Source organism: Hakea prostrata, chromosome 3, assembly GCF_041222555.1.
Source record: "Hakea prostrata isolate BN-2017 chromosome 3, UWA_Hpros_2, whole genome shotgun sequence".
Classification (NCBI taxonomy): Eukaryota; Viridiplantae; Streptophyta; class Magnoliopsida; order Proteales; family Proteaceae; genus Hakea; species Hakea prostrata.
In genome coordinates, this window is record NC_142602.1 from 70937679 (window position 1) to 70950713 (window position 13035).

At 39.1% G+C, this 13035-nt stretch overlaps 1 protein-coding gene across 1 annotated transcript; it reads right to left on the reverse strand.

Moving 5' to 3' along the window:
- Window positions 1-8: 8 nt before the first annotated feature.
- On the reverse strand, window positions 9-8657 carry PTAC5 (plastid transcriptionally active 5). Its single transcript, XM_089150825.1, has 6 exons — window positions 7959-8657; window positions 7472-7567; window positions 7223-7360; window positions 1078-1324; window positions 850-887; window positions 9-753 (listed from the first exon to the last, which is right to left on the reverse strand). The coding sequence occupies exons 1-6, from the start codon at window positions 8586-8588 to the stop codon at window positions 664-666; spliced, it is 1239 nt and encodes a 412-aa protein (XP_089006951.1). The 5' UTR covers window positions 8589-8657; the 3' UTR covers window positions 9-663.
- Window positions 8658-13035: the final 4378 nt, after the last annotated feature.

Sequence of the window (13035 nt, forward strand, 5' to 3'; positions counted from 1 at the left end):
ATACAAAGTCTGGGAATACAAATCAGCAGCCGTAGCATTTTTTGGTTAAGGGAAGAAAAATTTATCATCACTCATTAGGGTCAGATGCAAAGGTTTTGTTTGTAAAACAACTTAGCCTCTCCCTTGGCAATATTGTCCGCCTCGTTTCAATGGTTTTATAGGTTTAGATCTCTTCATACCAAGTAGAAGGGGCCAGTCTTTATCAATGGGATAAGATTTCTCTTCCACTAATTTGTTGCAAAGTCAAGGGGCTGAGATAATTTTTGCCAGGCAGTAATAGCCCTCTCTTATTAGTGGAAATGCCATCTCGTGTTTGTAGGAAACCACACAGCTAGCATCTGCCATTTATTCGTTTTATGGCATGTCTTCAGCAATCACTTGATTTGGAAGTTAAGGCATCAAAGAAACTTTAGGGAGATCTCATCATCAACCATTCATTCTAATTGTCATCTTTGTTGTAGCTCATTCAACATATTCCCGGCCATTCCACCTACTGCATCACATCTAGAGGTATCACGTCTTACCGATGATATATTCATAGGCCAAATAGCAACATTATCCTTCGGGCAACGACTTTACGTAGAAATGCAGCACTCTTTATCTGCTTTAACAAACACTAGGGCATAGATAAATGTACATAAGAAAATTTCTATCAGATCTTCATCACCCCTTCCCATCACATGCATCACAGGTAGTATAGCCATGCCCTTCACAGTATGGACAGGCTGCTCCTTCGTCCACCCATTCCATAAACTGCATGGAACATTTCAGAAGCCAGAACGCATTTAATGGAAAACACAACAAAGAAAAGATGAACATAGTTCAAGGCCATGAACAATCCCCTCTTACCTGTGGTTCTATGTTGGGCTCACCTGTTCCATCACATTCTGCAACAAACCAATGCCATGTGGTTACTTCAATAGAGGTGCATTTTATTTTGGGAAGCAGTAGACAAATACTTTGGACATTGTACGGGGCACAACACTAGGCCAACTACACAAAAAACAGTGTTCTAGCCATGAAAACTTACGAATGAAAAAAGGGTTTGCTTACTGAACAGGTAAACAGTTCACCTACCCATGCACAATAGGCGTCCTTCTCCACGACAAGCAGTGCATTTTGTTAAGACGGCACTGACTCTGCTTCCTCCAACCTTTTTGCCCTTCCCCGCAAGCCTAGATGGCTCTTCCCATCTGTTCTCACCAAGAAGGAAGACTCTATGATGAGATACTTCAACCGCTGTAGCATCACCCTCTTCCCCAACAGTCTGCTGAATCTCAGAGATTCCTGTCACAGAAGATACTGCAGCTCCATTTCCACCTTCCTAAAGCAAGCACTGGACCAACTTACTCATACACTTACAGGGTAACAACTAATTAGAGTAAATGTACAACAAAATTGAAGCAACGGTGCAGGTGGAACTACCCATACTACAAAGCAGGATTTGATGAAAGTGTATGAGGCTAACAACAATAAACATAATAAAAAGGGAACAGATATGTGAGAGCCAGGAAACTTTAAGCTTGGAAACCAACTACCTTGCAGCAACTGCCAATAGGCAGCACTCGATCCGCAATATAATATTTCCTACCACCAGAGATAAATCTCTGCATAGGTCCTCTTTGAAAGTGTAGACAAAACTATAATATCAAGTGGGAAAACAAGCTTCATGAAAATAAATTATCACAATTCCTTCTGTTTTACCATTTGAATATCAGTCCTCAGCCCATCTGATGGCAAGTCGAGAGAAAACTTCCTTTGAAACCCAACCAGTAGTCAAATGGCAAGGGGAAGAAGCAACTAGATGACAAGGCAATAAGGCCCCATCTCTTTTCATTTATTTTGGCTTATCAGCAAACCAGCTGTTGTGGTGAAAATGTGCTCTTAGCTCCTTGGTTCACTCCTAATCCAGATTGGCTCCCTGAGGCCAAAACAATGGTGAGAGTAGGCCACCTCTGGGGATAGGATGCCACCTTCAATGATTAAGTCAGTTCAGGTGAGGAAACCAGAATCTCCGCTTGAGGAATAGATGCTCAAGGAGATGAAGAAGAGAACGTTCTTCAAGAGTAAATGTAGGAGAGTAATGGCTGGAGTATTCAAGTCTCACCATTGTTCAGGCATAGTGATGGGTTATATGGCTGGTCCATACCTAAAGAGATAGTGGACGCTTCATAGCCCTTAGATGCTTATCTGATTAGATGGAAGGTGGAGATGATTTCTTGGAGAGGCTTGTTCAGCAAGCTAGATTGTGTGATCAAGAGGTCAGCGTCAAATTGATCTTGATGTGACACCAGCCCACAGTTGGAGGGACAAAAGAGATAGATGCAATATTTGAGGCAAGCTTTGGACAAATGAGAAGCTTCCTCACCATCAATGAGCATTTAATGACTCTCAGGGCATTTAATGTTGAATTAAATGTTATGATTGATGTTTGGATAAAGATATGCTGAATCTCTCAATTGCGCTAGTTTTGTTGGGAAGTCGCATGAGGACAACTGTGTGTCACTGCATGGTCTTCTTTTCAATTTCTCAATTGGTATCTCTTCCGAGAAGTGCCAAGTCTGAGAAGTACCAGAGGAATCATCTTGGACCAAATTTTAGCTCTTGGACTCAACCAAATGATTTGCTCTAGTTCATTGGCTTGAACCATGATGACTATAACATTAATAAGAGCACATTTTCACCACAACATTTGGTGCCGTCTGTGGGAAACGCTAACAAAAAGTTCAGTAGCTTTTCCTTTGTTTGGATACTTCACTAACCGTAAAGGGTGGCTAAAGGAAACTTAGGAGATAGAGGTTCTAAGTCTCGAGAGAATTCCCAAGTCAAGAAGAAGGGGTCTAGTCGAAGGGCTGGAACCTCAAAGGATACACAAGCCTTTGTGGAGCGTGAGTGTCAGCAGATTATTGTTGAGATGCCTATTGAGCTCCCTCCTCCAGGAGTCACTCCCACATCCACCCCAGATCCCGTCCCACCAGTGGATCTACAACAAAAAATGCTTGAAATGGTTGATTCCTTCCAGTCAATGATGAACCAATGGAGTCAGTTCGTGCCTTCTTTTCCCGTTCCTAAGCCTCCTTCTTTCTCCTCGGGTTGGCCTAAGTAGCGAATCCCTCCCTGGGGGCCCGTCATCTCAATGATGGGGCCTAGACTTTGGTTGAATTGCTGGACTTGGGGTATGAGATGGCCACTTGTACCGGAGATGGCTCAAGTTCTTGCATCATAAATGAGACAAGAGTCCCATGCACACATCAGTCATTTCACATTTATTATGACTATGTCCTATCAAGTGCAAATGCTTTCCAGCTTCTCTAACTAGGCCAGCAACCACGTGGTTATCCCCTCTACCCAAACACTCCATTCATAACTTCACGGAGTTGAGGTATGCCTCGGGTGGGGGGATCAAGAGGGGGAGGCAAGACAAATGACAACTTGCTTGCCTTAAAACAAGAACGTTCAGAGTCTATCCGAGACTTCATCTCTCGTTTTAACGTCTCCATTATGATAAAAAACCTTGAGGACAAGGTAGCTTTTACTGCTTTCAAAAAAGCTGGACCAATGAAAAGTTAGTCACCTCTATAATGGAAAAGACCAACAAGACTTTGGTGGATGGAGTTTTGAAGCAAACCGCGGCTGTCAGAGGCAGCCGCCATTGAAGGCTCAAGCCATGCCATGCTTCCCGAAGAGGGATCCTAAGCCCAGACAAGAATGGCACGACAAACAAGTGGTGGAGGAGGATGAAGAAGCCTTCACCCCCTTAAATAAGTCATGATTAGAAGTTCTGATGCAGATCCGAGACTCTGAAGACTTAGGGTTATTGAAAACCCCTGGAAGATTACATGCACGCCCCCAAAATAGGGTTGACATGGCAAAGAATTGCCAATACCACAAAAACATAGGCCATCATACTAATGATTGCCGCATGTTCAAAGTGGAAATTTGAGAAGCTGGTCGCCAGAGGGCATTTAAATCAGCATATGAAGGCCACTCACCGTGGTGAAGCCTCACCTCTACCAAGAAGGCGCAACAAGACTCCTCCACATGATAGGACTAAGTCAAGAGGGAAAGCTCCAATGGCGCCTAGGGACGAGGACCTTCCCATCATAAATACAATATTCGGAAGGCCCACTCCCGAGTCATTAAGGCAAATAAAGCAAGGAACACATATCATAGGCACTGTTGAGCCCTCTGAAATGACATGCTTTGTTCAAAGTGATCCAATTACTTTTGCCGAGAAGGAGCTCACTAATGTCTATACCCCTTATGTAGATGTCATTGTGATCAAGGTTAGGTTGGAAAATCATATGATATATAGAGTTCTAGTTGATAATGGATCATCAACAAACATTTTGTCTTTGGATGCTTTCCGTTTACTTAAGATCGACCAGGAGGCATTCCAACCAACTACAGCCTTGTTGTACAACTTCCCGAGAAGTTCCACTCCTATGGGAGGAAGCACAGTTAAGCATGATTATAGGAACTTTCCCCAACAAGTAACTTTGGCCACCATGTTCATGGTTGTGCGCAACTTGTTAGCTCATAACATCATCCTAGGTCGCCCAATCGCTGACTGCTATGGGAGCAGTAATTTCTCCCAGACATATGATGATGAAGTTCCCAACTGCCAAAGGCGTGGAAGTCTGCAAGACTGATCAAAGCAGTCTAGGACATGCTATCTCAATTTCATTCGGAAGCTACCAACCACTCCACCTACAGGAATCACTCTTATAGTCGAAGAACGCAACGACAGAGATGAGAGGAGATGAGAGCTTGATGCAACAAGGAGAATAGGTTAAAAGGTGGCTAAAGGTCCTTTTAAGCCTCACCCATCCAGAAAGAGGGACCAACATTGGTTCAGAACAACATTTGAGCCTTGGGAGGGAGCTTGGAAAGCAAGGGCCTTGGTTACTAAACCTACCCCAGGTACTTAGGGGGTAACTTCCTTGGAAGTCTTTTCCCTAAGGGTTACCCCGGAAGTGACTTCTCAGGGATCACTGAAGGAATGCTTTTTAAGCCCTTCCCTTAACGAAAAGCTCATAAAAGCATTTGCAACTCCGCTGAAAGACGTTGGCAACTTCATTGAAAGGCGTTTGCAACTTCAGCTGAAAAACGTTTGCAACTTCTCAGAAAGACTTTTTCATTTCTCAACAAATTCCTTCCTTTAAGGCCTTGAATATTGGCGAGATATTCTTTATAACAAAATTTATTATGAAGACTAGGGGGCTAATGTTACGGTCATTGTGGTTCAAGCCAATGAGCCGGAGTAGATCATTTTGACTGAGTCCAAGGGCTAAAATCTGGTCCAAGATGATTCATCTAGTACTTCTCAGACTTGGCACTTCTCCAAAGAGATATCAGCTGAGAAACTACAAAGAAGACCATGCAGTGACACAGTTGTCCTCATGCGACTTCCCGGCAAAAGTAGCGCAAATGATGAGATTCAACATGTCTTTATCCAAATGTCAATCACAACATTTAATTCAACATTAAATGCCCTGAGAGTCATTAAATGCGCATTGATTGTGAGGAAGCTTCTCATTTGTCCAAAGCTTGCCTCGAGTATTGCATATATACATCTCTTTTGTTCCCCCAACTGTGGATTGGTGTCACATCAAGATCAATCTGACGCTGACCTCTTGATTCACCAATAAAGTCTCCAAACTGATGTGAACATCACATAATCTAGCTTGTTGAGCAAGCCTCTCCAAGAAATCATCTCCACCCTCCATCTCATTAGATAAGCATCTAAGGGTTGTGAAGCGTCCACTATCTCTTTAGGTATGGACCAGCTATATAACCCATCACTATGCCTGAACAACGGTGAGACTTGAATACTCCAGCCATTACTCTCCTGCATTTACTCTTGAAAAACGTTCTCTTCTTCATCTCCTTGAGCATCTATTCCTCAAGCGGAGATTCTGGTTTCTTTACCTGAACTAACTTAATCATTGGAGGTGGCTTCCCGTCTCCAAAGGCAGCCCATTCTCACCATTGTTTTGGTCTTAGGAGCCAGATCCGGATCAAGAGCAAACCAGGGAGCTAAAAGCACATTTTCACCACAACACCAGCCAAGCCGTCAATTGCACTAGAGCAGCCCACCTCAAGGGTAGTTTAGTACTGTTCGCATCAATAGATGTTCTTTGGAATGTGCAGACAGTATTTTATAAGTACCTGCTAACTAAATGATTGTTAAATCCAGATTAAGAATGGCTAGTCTCTAGGTGTATCAGTGGACTGCCTGTGCCGAACAAGTTTTGCAGCTCAGAAGATCCGGTTGCAATTTTACCACTGACTGTGGACTGTTATGATCCCTAGTCACAGAATAGGGAATAAAGAAAGAAACTGCTTTGAGGTCAGTGAACCTCCTAGAATTGAAGAGATGGAAGAGAAGGTTTGCTGTATATTCATTGCCTTCCAATTGCTTTACCCTTACACATTCATAGACTAGGACTATTACCCTATTCTTATGACCATCTTGACCCTAACAGACTTCCAAAACATTACAATCCAAATACCCACTTACAATTAACGTTTGAATAGCCCATATTATACTATGCTCATAACATGGACCAACAGTAGTCTGTTTTAGAGTATGCAAAGATAAGCAGTGTAAATTTCCTGCTCCTGGCAAACAATTGTTTGATCAAAAGATGGAAATATATTGAAGAGTTCGAGGCCGGACCTACAGGACAGCCGTTGGTATGACAGTACGGTTGCTTCTTTATGATCAAGTGGTCAATGGTTTGTGTCTGGAAAAGCCACTTTGCAAAAGAAGAGGTAAGGCTGAGTACACCTCCCCACAAACACTGCAATGGCGACATCCTTGTGCTAGGTAATAGGTATGCACCTTCTACAAGGCCACACCTATTTCACTCAGAACTTGGAATTTTCAAGAAAACACCAAGGATTACAACGTAACGGGGAAATTCTGGGAACAACTAAGGTAGGTCCACAGGTGTTGACACTGTTGCAGTTGGACAACCGTGGAACTATAGTCACTGACGCACAGATCATATGTTGGAGAGAAACCTTCGTTCATGCTTAGGCTAGTTTCATGAATTAGCTGGTTCCAGACTAAAAAAATGAACATTTCAAAGTCCAGATGTTAGAAATAGGAGGTAAGGTATTAGAGGCAATTGACCCTCCTCAAACCCTGTCAAACGTGGAAGCCTTGTACAGTGTGTTCAACCTTTTTTTGAAGAAGGCAAATAACTGGATATACCTGATTGGGTGTCACAGCAGGCACTTCTTGCTGATTTTTGTTTACTTCGAAACCAATACTCATAATTGCTTGATCCGAGTATAACCTCTCCAAGAGCTCTGCAGTCATAATTCCATCTTCGACAGCACCTAATGTGGCCTGTGAGGTAAGTTCCAAAACATGCTATCTCAGCGCTCTTCCCCAATAATTAAGGGGACTTTTCCCAGTACCAGTTTCAGTTTATATTATCACACAAAGAGAACCACTCACTTGCCAGGTTTTTACAGCACGTTCAGTCCCACTTGAAAAGCTGGAAAACTCTATGTCTTCCTCACCAGAATAAAACCCCAATTTCGACAACGCTTCCTGCCATAGCAACCATCATTATCAGGAAAGACAAGAAAATATATATACTTCAACAATCACTTAATTAGAAACATACATTGACAATTAACATGAGAGCAAGTAATTGTAAATAGAAAAACTCTTTCTTGTAAATAGAATGGCAATACTCCGGTGATGACTGACAACAGATATGATTATCAAAGAACATCACTCTGAAATAGTTTTCAAAATGAAACTTCTCATGATCTCAGTTCTGTTAATGTAAAATCGATTTTCTAAGTAAAGTTTTGTCTTTGTTTCTCGAAAAACATAATTGGCAGAGATGAGCATCAAAGGAACTTGAAATTAAGAGCGAAATAAACAAACTCGCCTTTATTTAATTTTCAAGAAGAAATGCGTTTTGCAGGCAGACCTGCATTGCTCGAACGTCTTCTCCTTCGGAGCCCTTTCTCAGTGACGTCCTCTTCACAATCTTTTTTTCTAGTTTCTCTTCTTTATTGCTCTTCAGCATCCTAACTTCCTCAACCACCGTCTCCTTCACCTCCTCGGTCTCCGGCTCTAAAATCATACGTTTCGTGCCTGTACCACTCTCTGCAATCTGATTCACTCTACCAGATTTCGACTTCAGATCAGTGTCCTTCAATACCTGTAACAGCGAGGCCATATTGGCGACGATTTCAGCGACAGAGGCTCTTTCAACAGAGTCTTGGCGCTCCAAGGATTGAATCCGGAGCTTCAGATCGGCGATTTCGCGTAGTAGTGACTCGCGCTCTGAATTCCAACGAGCTTCTTCGCGGATCCACCGTTTCTCTTCGCGGAGCCATCTCTGTTCTTCTCTCAGCCATCGGATTTCTTCTTTCTCCCAATCGGAAGAATTTGAAGAAGAGGAAGAGGCGGCAGAAATTGTAGATTCTATGAGGAGATATGGTGAGGTCCTGTGGAGTAGAAAACCAGGAAAGTTGAGCTTTGCCGGGGAGTGATGTCTCGGTAGCAGAGGAAACCTTGGTGGAGGTTGGAGCCTTAGAGGAAGAAGGGAAGCCATTGGAGAATCTGCAGACACAGAGAGAGAGAGGAGAGGGAGTAGAAAGAAAAAGATAGAGAGATAAGGAGCCACACGTTTGTGTTCTAATGTGGCGGGAATCCATCCCGGCTCCCACCAACAGGGATCTCAACCGTTAAATGGACGATGCAGCCATCGCAGCATGAGATGGCAATGAAATAGTAAGGGAGGCTCAGATGGCAAAACACCAATATCTTCCAAGTTCCAATGTCACGTATTCTCTCATGGGCCAAGTGTAAAGTCTTATTTATTTAATTATATAAAAAGTTCTTTAGAGGATTAGGCGATTGACCCAAATGAAATTCAGATCCAAAAAAAAAAAAAAAAATCAAACCGGTATTGAGAAAGAAAAAAAATAAATAATAAAAGAGATAATTACTATTGCTCTTGTAGAGTTGGATATGGGAGCATGGCCACTCCAAATAGAATCAGACTCGCTGAAGGCCATAAGGTTACTGGACCCAGAAGTTAACGAGCAAGGATCGATGGAAAAATTAGTTGCTGAAATTCAAAGCCTATATGCTTCTCGAGGCCATGTTAGATTTAGTCATGTGAGGCGTCAAAATAACAAGGCTGCTGATTGGTTGTCTAAGAGGCGGCTAATTGGAAGAGATGATCTGGTCTTTTTCAATGATCCCCCAGGAAATGATAAACATACTTAGAGAGGATTGTCTCAAGAGTTGTGCTCTAGTTTGATTTGTTTTGTTTTGTTTTTTTTGGGTCTTTTGACCCAGTTTGTAACAAAAAAAAAAAAAAAAAAAAAAAAGAGCTCAATTATTATTTTATCTACTATATTTTTAAAAAATAATAAAAGAGATTATTATAATTACTTTTGAAATATAGCTTAATTATTACTTTATTTACTATATAATTAGATATTAATAATTCAAAAATAATAAAATAGATAATTAGAACCTCAACTTTGACTTGTTATTACTGATGCCTCCTACCATTAAACGTCGTCAATTAAATAATGACACGACTGTTGGGAAAAAATAACAACGCACGTGTATTCGTCGTGACAAGCAATATAATGATGAAATAATCATTCCCTCGAGGACTATAGAGTAAGTACCAACCTATTTATACCAATTTTATTTGAACAAATAATAAGAAAGAAAACTATCCTTACTAAATTGCAAATTTAATTGAGATCTGTAAATAGCTAAAAATTTAGGGGTCAAATTTGACCATAACTAATCATTCTCATCTGTTGATCCATTTTTATAATCTCAAATATTTATTTCTAATTAATAGTCGAGATTTTCTTCCCTATTGACTAGTCTCTCTCTAATATTAATAGAAGTTCTCTCAATTGTTAATGCACTATATCTTTATGCGAATTAAAACAACTAAGTGATTCTTAAATTCTATGGATTCCTATGTAACAACTACACAAACTATGTAAGTATATTTATATCCTACATGTAATTCATGGCACTTTCTCCAACGAACTAAACGCAAAAAGTCATTATCAGTTGATTAGTGGCCAATTATCAAAAGCATTAAGAACAAAAGTAAAACTCAATCAATGAAAACAATATTTAAGACTACATTGATAAATCCAATAGTGAAAATTCAAAGTTAGGCTCCATCTAATCCTTAGAAAAATTAAATTAGTTTATTCTAAAAATTAAAAACATCACAAAAGAGTTCGAGAATATTGAAAGAAGATGATGAAAAACTTATTCCCAAACTCCAAATCTTCTATTCAAATTCTCCAAAGCCAACCAACATCTCCAAAATTAATCATTTACCCTTCTCCAAACGTCCTCAAGTTGATATTCTTCTTCTTCTTCTTTTTTACTTGACTCAATTTGGTACAATTCTAATTTTCTAATATGATTTCACCAAGCAAGAATTTGGCGTACAAATTAGATTGACTTCGAGAGCTCAGATGCACAATCCCCTTATTGGATTTGAAGAGTAAGAAATTATGAAGTTCATGTCTAAAAATCAACTTGATCGAATACTGGATGACCATTCGATGAAGAATTTGATTGAAACTAAACAAAGACACTCAAAAACGGGAATTTTCCCTCTTCATTCTTTGATCTAGTTCCAAATAGAAAATAAAACCCTGGAGCATGTAAATAATCCTTCTATCTAGGTTTTTTACTTGAGGAAGCCTCTAAAGTCTATTCTAACTTGATGAAAAAGACTTTTCTTTTTGAGTGGAATAAAATTCAGCTTGGTTCTTTGAGATTCTTCTTGCAGAATTTTCAATAATACCCCTGCAAATTTGGTTGATTTCCTGCAAGCACAATGAATAAATCTTAATTAAATTTTTTTATCAAATATATAAAATCACCAAAATTATAGAAATAAAATCAATTAATTAGTAAATATAAAATCTACTCATCAAATATCCCAAACTTTACATTTTGCTAGTCCCGAGCAAAAGAAAACAGGATTCAAATTAAGCTGACCAATAAAACATCCAGTGAGAAGTGAGTATACTAACCATGTGCCTTAGAAATTTTCATCAAACCATAAACCAAGCAAAATCACAAGCACATACAAAAATTTATACTGTAAATCAAAGTATCAACCATATCTCACTTCAGACCCTTGAGTATGTGTGTGTGAATAGCCTTAGACACTTAATCAAATGTCATCCAAATCTATTTATAAAAACAAGCAATAACCATAATCTCTAGATAAGGCATTAAAGAACTCCATAGGCTTTCTTTTAATGTCATTCTCCACTGATGGAAACAATTACAACTTCAAAAATCAAAAAGTCTTATTAAGCTTGTAATGTAACGCTAAGGTCAGGGTATGATAATAGATAAATTTAAAGCTTAAAACATCCACAACACATACAATTGAGTTCAATCTTCACATATTTACGAGTTTTCTAGCATTTTTCCATACATCCCCAAACTTCTTATTGATTTTGTCATTTTTTTTTCTTCTTCTTCTTCTTTTCATGGCCAAGTGCATTTTATGCTCCATTTCTCAAAAAATTTCTTTAATTCACTTTGTTTTTTTTCTTTTTTCCCTCTAAATAGACAATTGCATTTTATGCTCCATCTTGCTATCTTTTCATTTCCATTATAACCATTCCATCATCCAATTGATAATAATAGTTCTACAAGCATATGCTATGAATGAGGGTAAAAAGATGAGAAAAATTATTAGAAATACTAAGATATCAAAATTAGGTGCAAAATAAAGGGAAAAAAAACTAAATTCAGTTCAAATGGGGTATACTAGGGATGCTCAATATATATAGGTAGTTAGAAAGGTTCAAACAGTCCAAAGATGACCTCAATCATCTCCTTAATATTGTGTCGCATAGGATTTCGCCTTAAGTGACGATCAAACAAGTTCTACCATTCAAGTGAAATCACAAAAATTACTAAGTTAAAATAAATTTTCTTTAAATAAGATAAATGACTTAAGTATCAAGATTATGTACTCATAATTAGTTTAGGGATAACAAAACAAAACATAAGTTGACACAAAGACTCAATGATATGTATAATCGTAGTGTTTGCTCTTTCCAAAATTTATACTAGACATAAATTATAATTTCATTTTTCTTCATAGGTATGTTTGAACCTCTATAAATAATCACCTACGACTTAATTTTGCATTATTTTATTTGTGGAGGCTGCTATGGATTGTTGGAAAACTGTGTATATGTGGTTGGTGGTGAAGAACCTTCGAATTGCGGAAAAGGTTTGGATCTTGCTTGGACTTTCAGGTCTTTTAGAGGTTAGTTAAGCACAATTTCTTCTTATTTGAATTCTTTCTTGTTAGAGAGTTGTTCCTCCCTTTAAAATTCTATAGTGGTGAGTTTGAGTGTTTAGAATCCTTCCCATCAATGATCGCGACTAGATAACGCTCGAAGATGGATTTCTATATTCGTATCAAATGGTGATCTTTTCGAATACGATGAAGTGGATTCTAGATCTTCATCTTCCACAATCTGGAGTGTGATGACCTCTCTGGAATTCCAAGGATGAAATCCGGTTTGAATAACCCCAAAATCAGATAAAGAATGGGTAATCAAAAGTCTTGAATTTCGAACTTGCAATTTTGCCTGAGAGAGGGCAACGGTCTATCAGGGCAGTCGATTGGCCCAACCAACTACCCTAAGCAACCGGCTGGGTTACAGTGACCATGTCAAATTGATTTTTGCTCCGTTTGGATTTCAGAGTTTAATGAAACTTCTTAACCCTAATCTATATGATCTCTAAAGTCTACTAGAGTGGTTAATTGTGAGGTTTAATACATTTCTCAATAGTTTTTTCTGCTAAGACAAGTAAAGTTACGATTGCATATATGATTTGACATATGATACAATAAATTGTCTATCACTTTGAACATGTTTGTAGTCTTATAGTCTGATGTAACATTAGTCTAATTTAATTACTTGATGATGACATGTTGTGGATGATGTTAGATGTATTTGATTCAT

Excerpts from the sequence above, each read along its gene's own strand:
- PTAC5 (XM_089150825.1), bottom strand. The coding sequence starts at position 8,588 with ATGGCTTCCCTTCTTCCTCTAAGGCTCCAACCTCCACCAAGGTTTCCT. Across the intron at positions 7,568-7,958 it reads AAGACGTTCGAGCAATGCAG|GAAGCGTTGTCGAAATTGGG; the intron begins GTCTGCCTGCAA and ends TTGCTATGGCAG. Across the intron at positions 7,361-7,471 it reads GTGCTGTAAAAACCTGGCAA|GCCACATTAGGTGCTGTCGA; the intron begins GTGAGTGGTTCT and ends CTTACCTCACAG.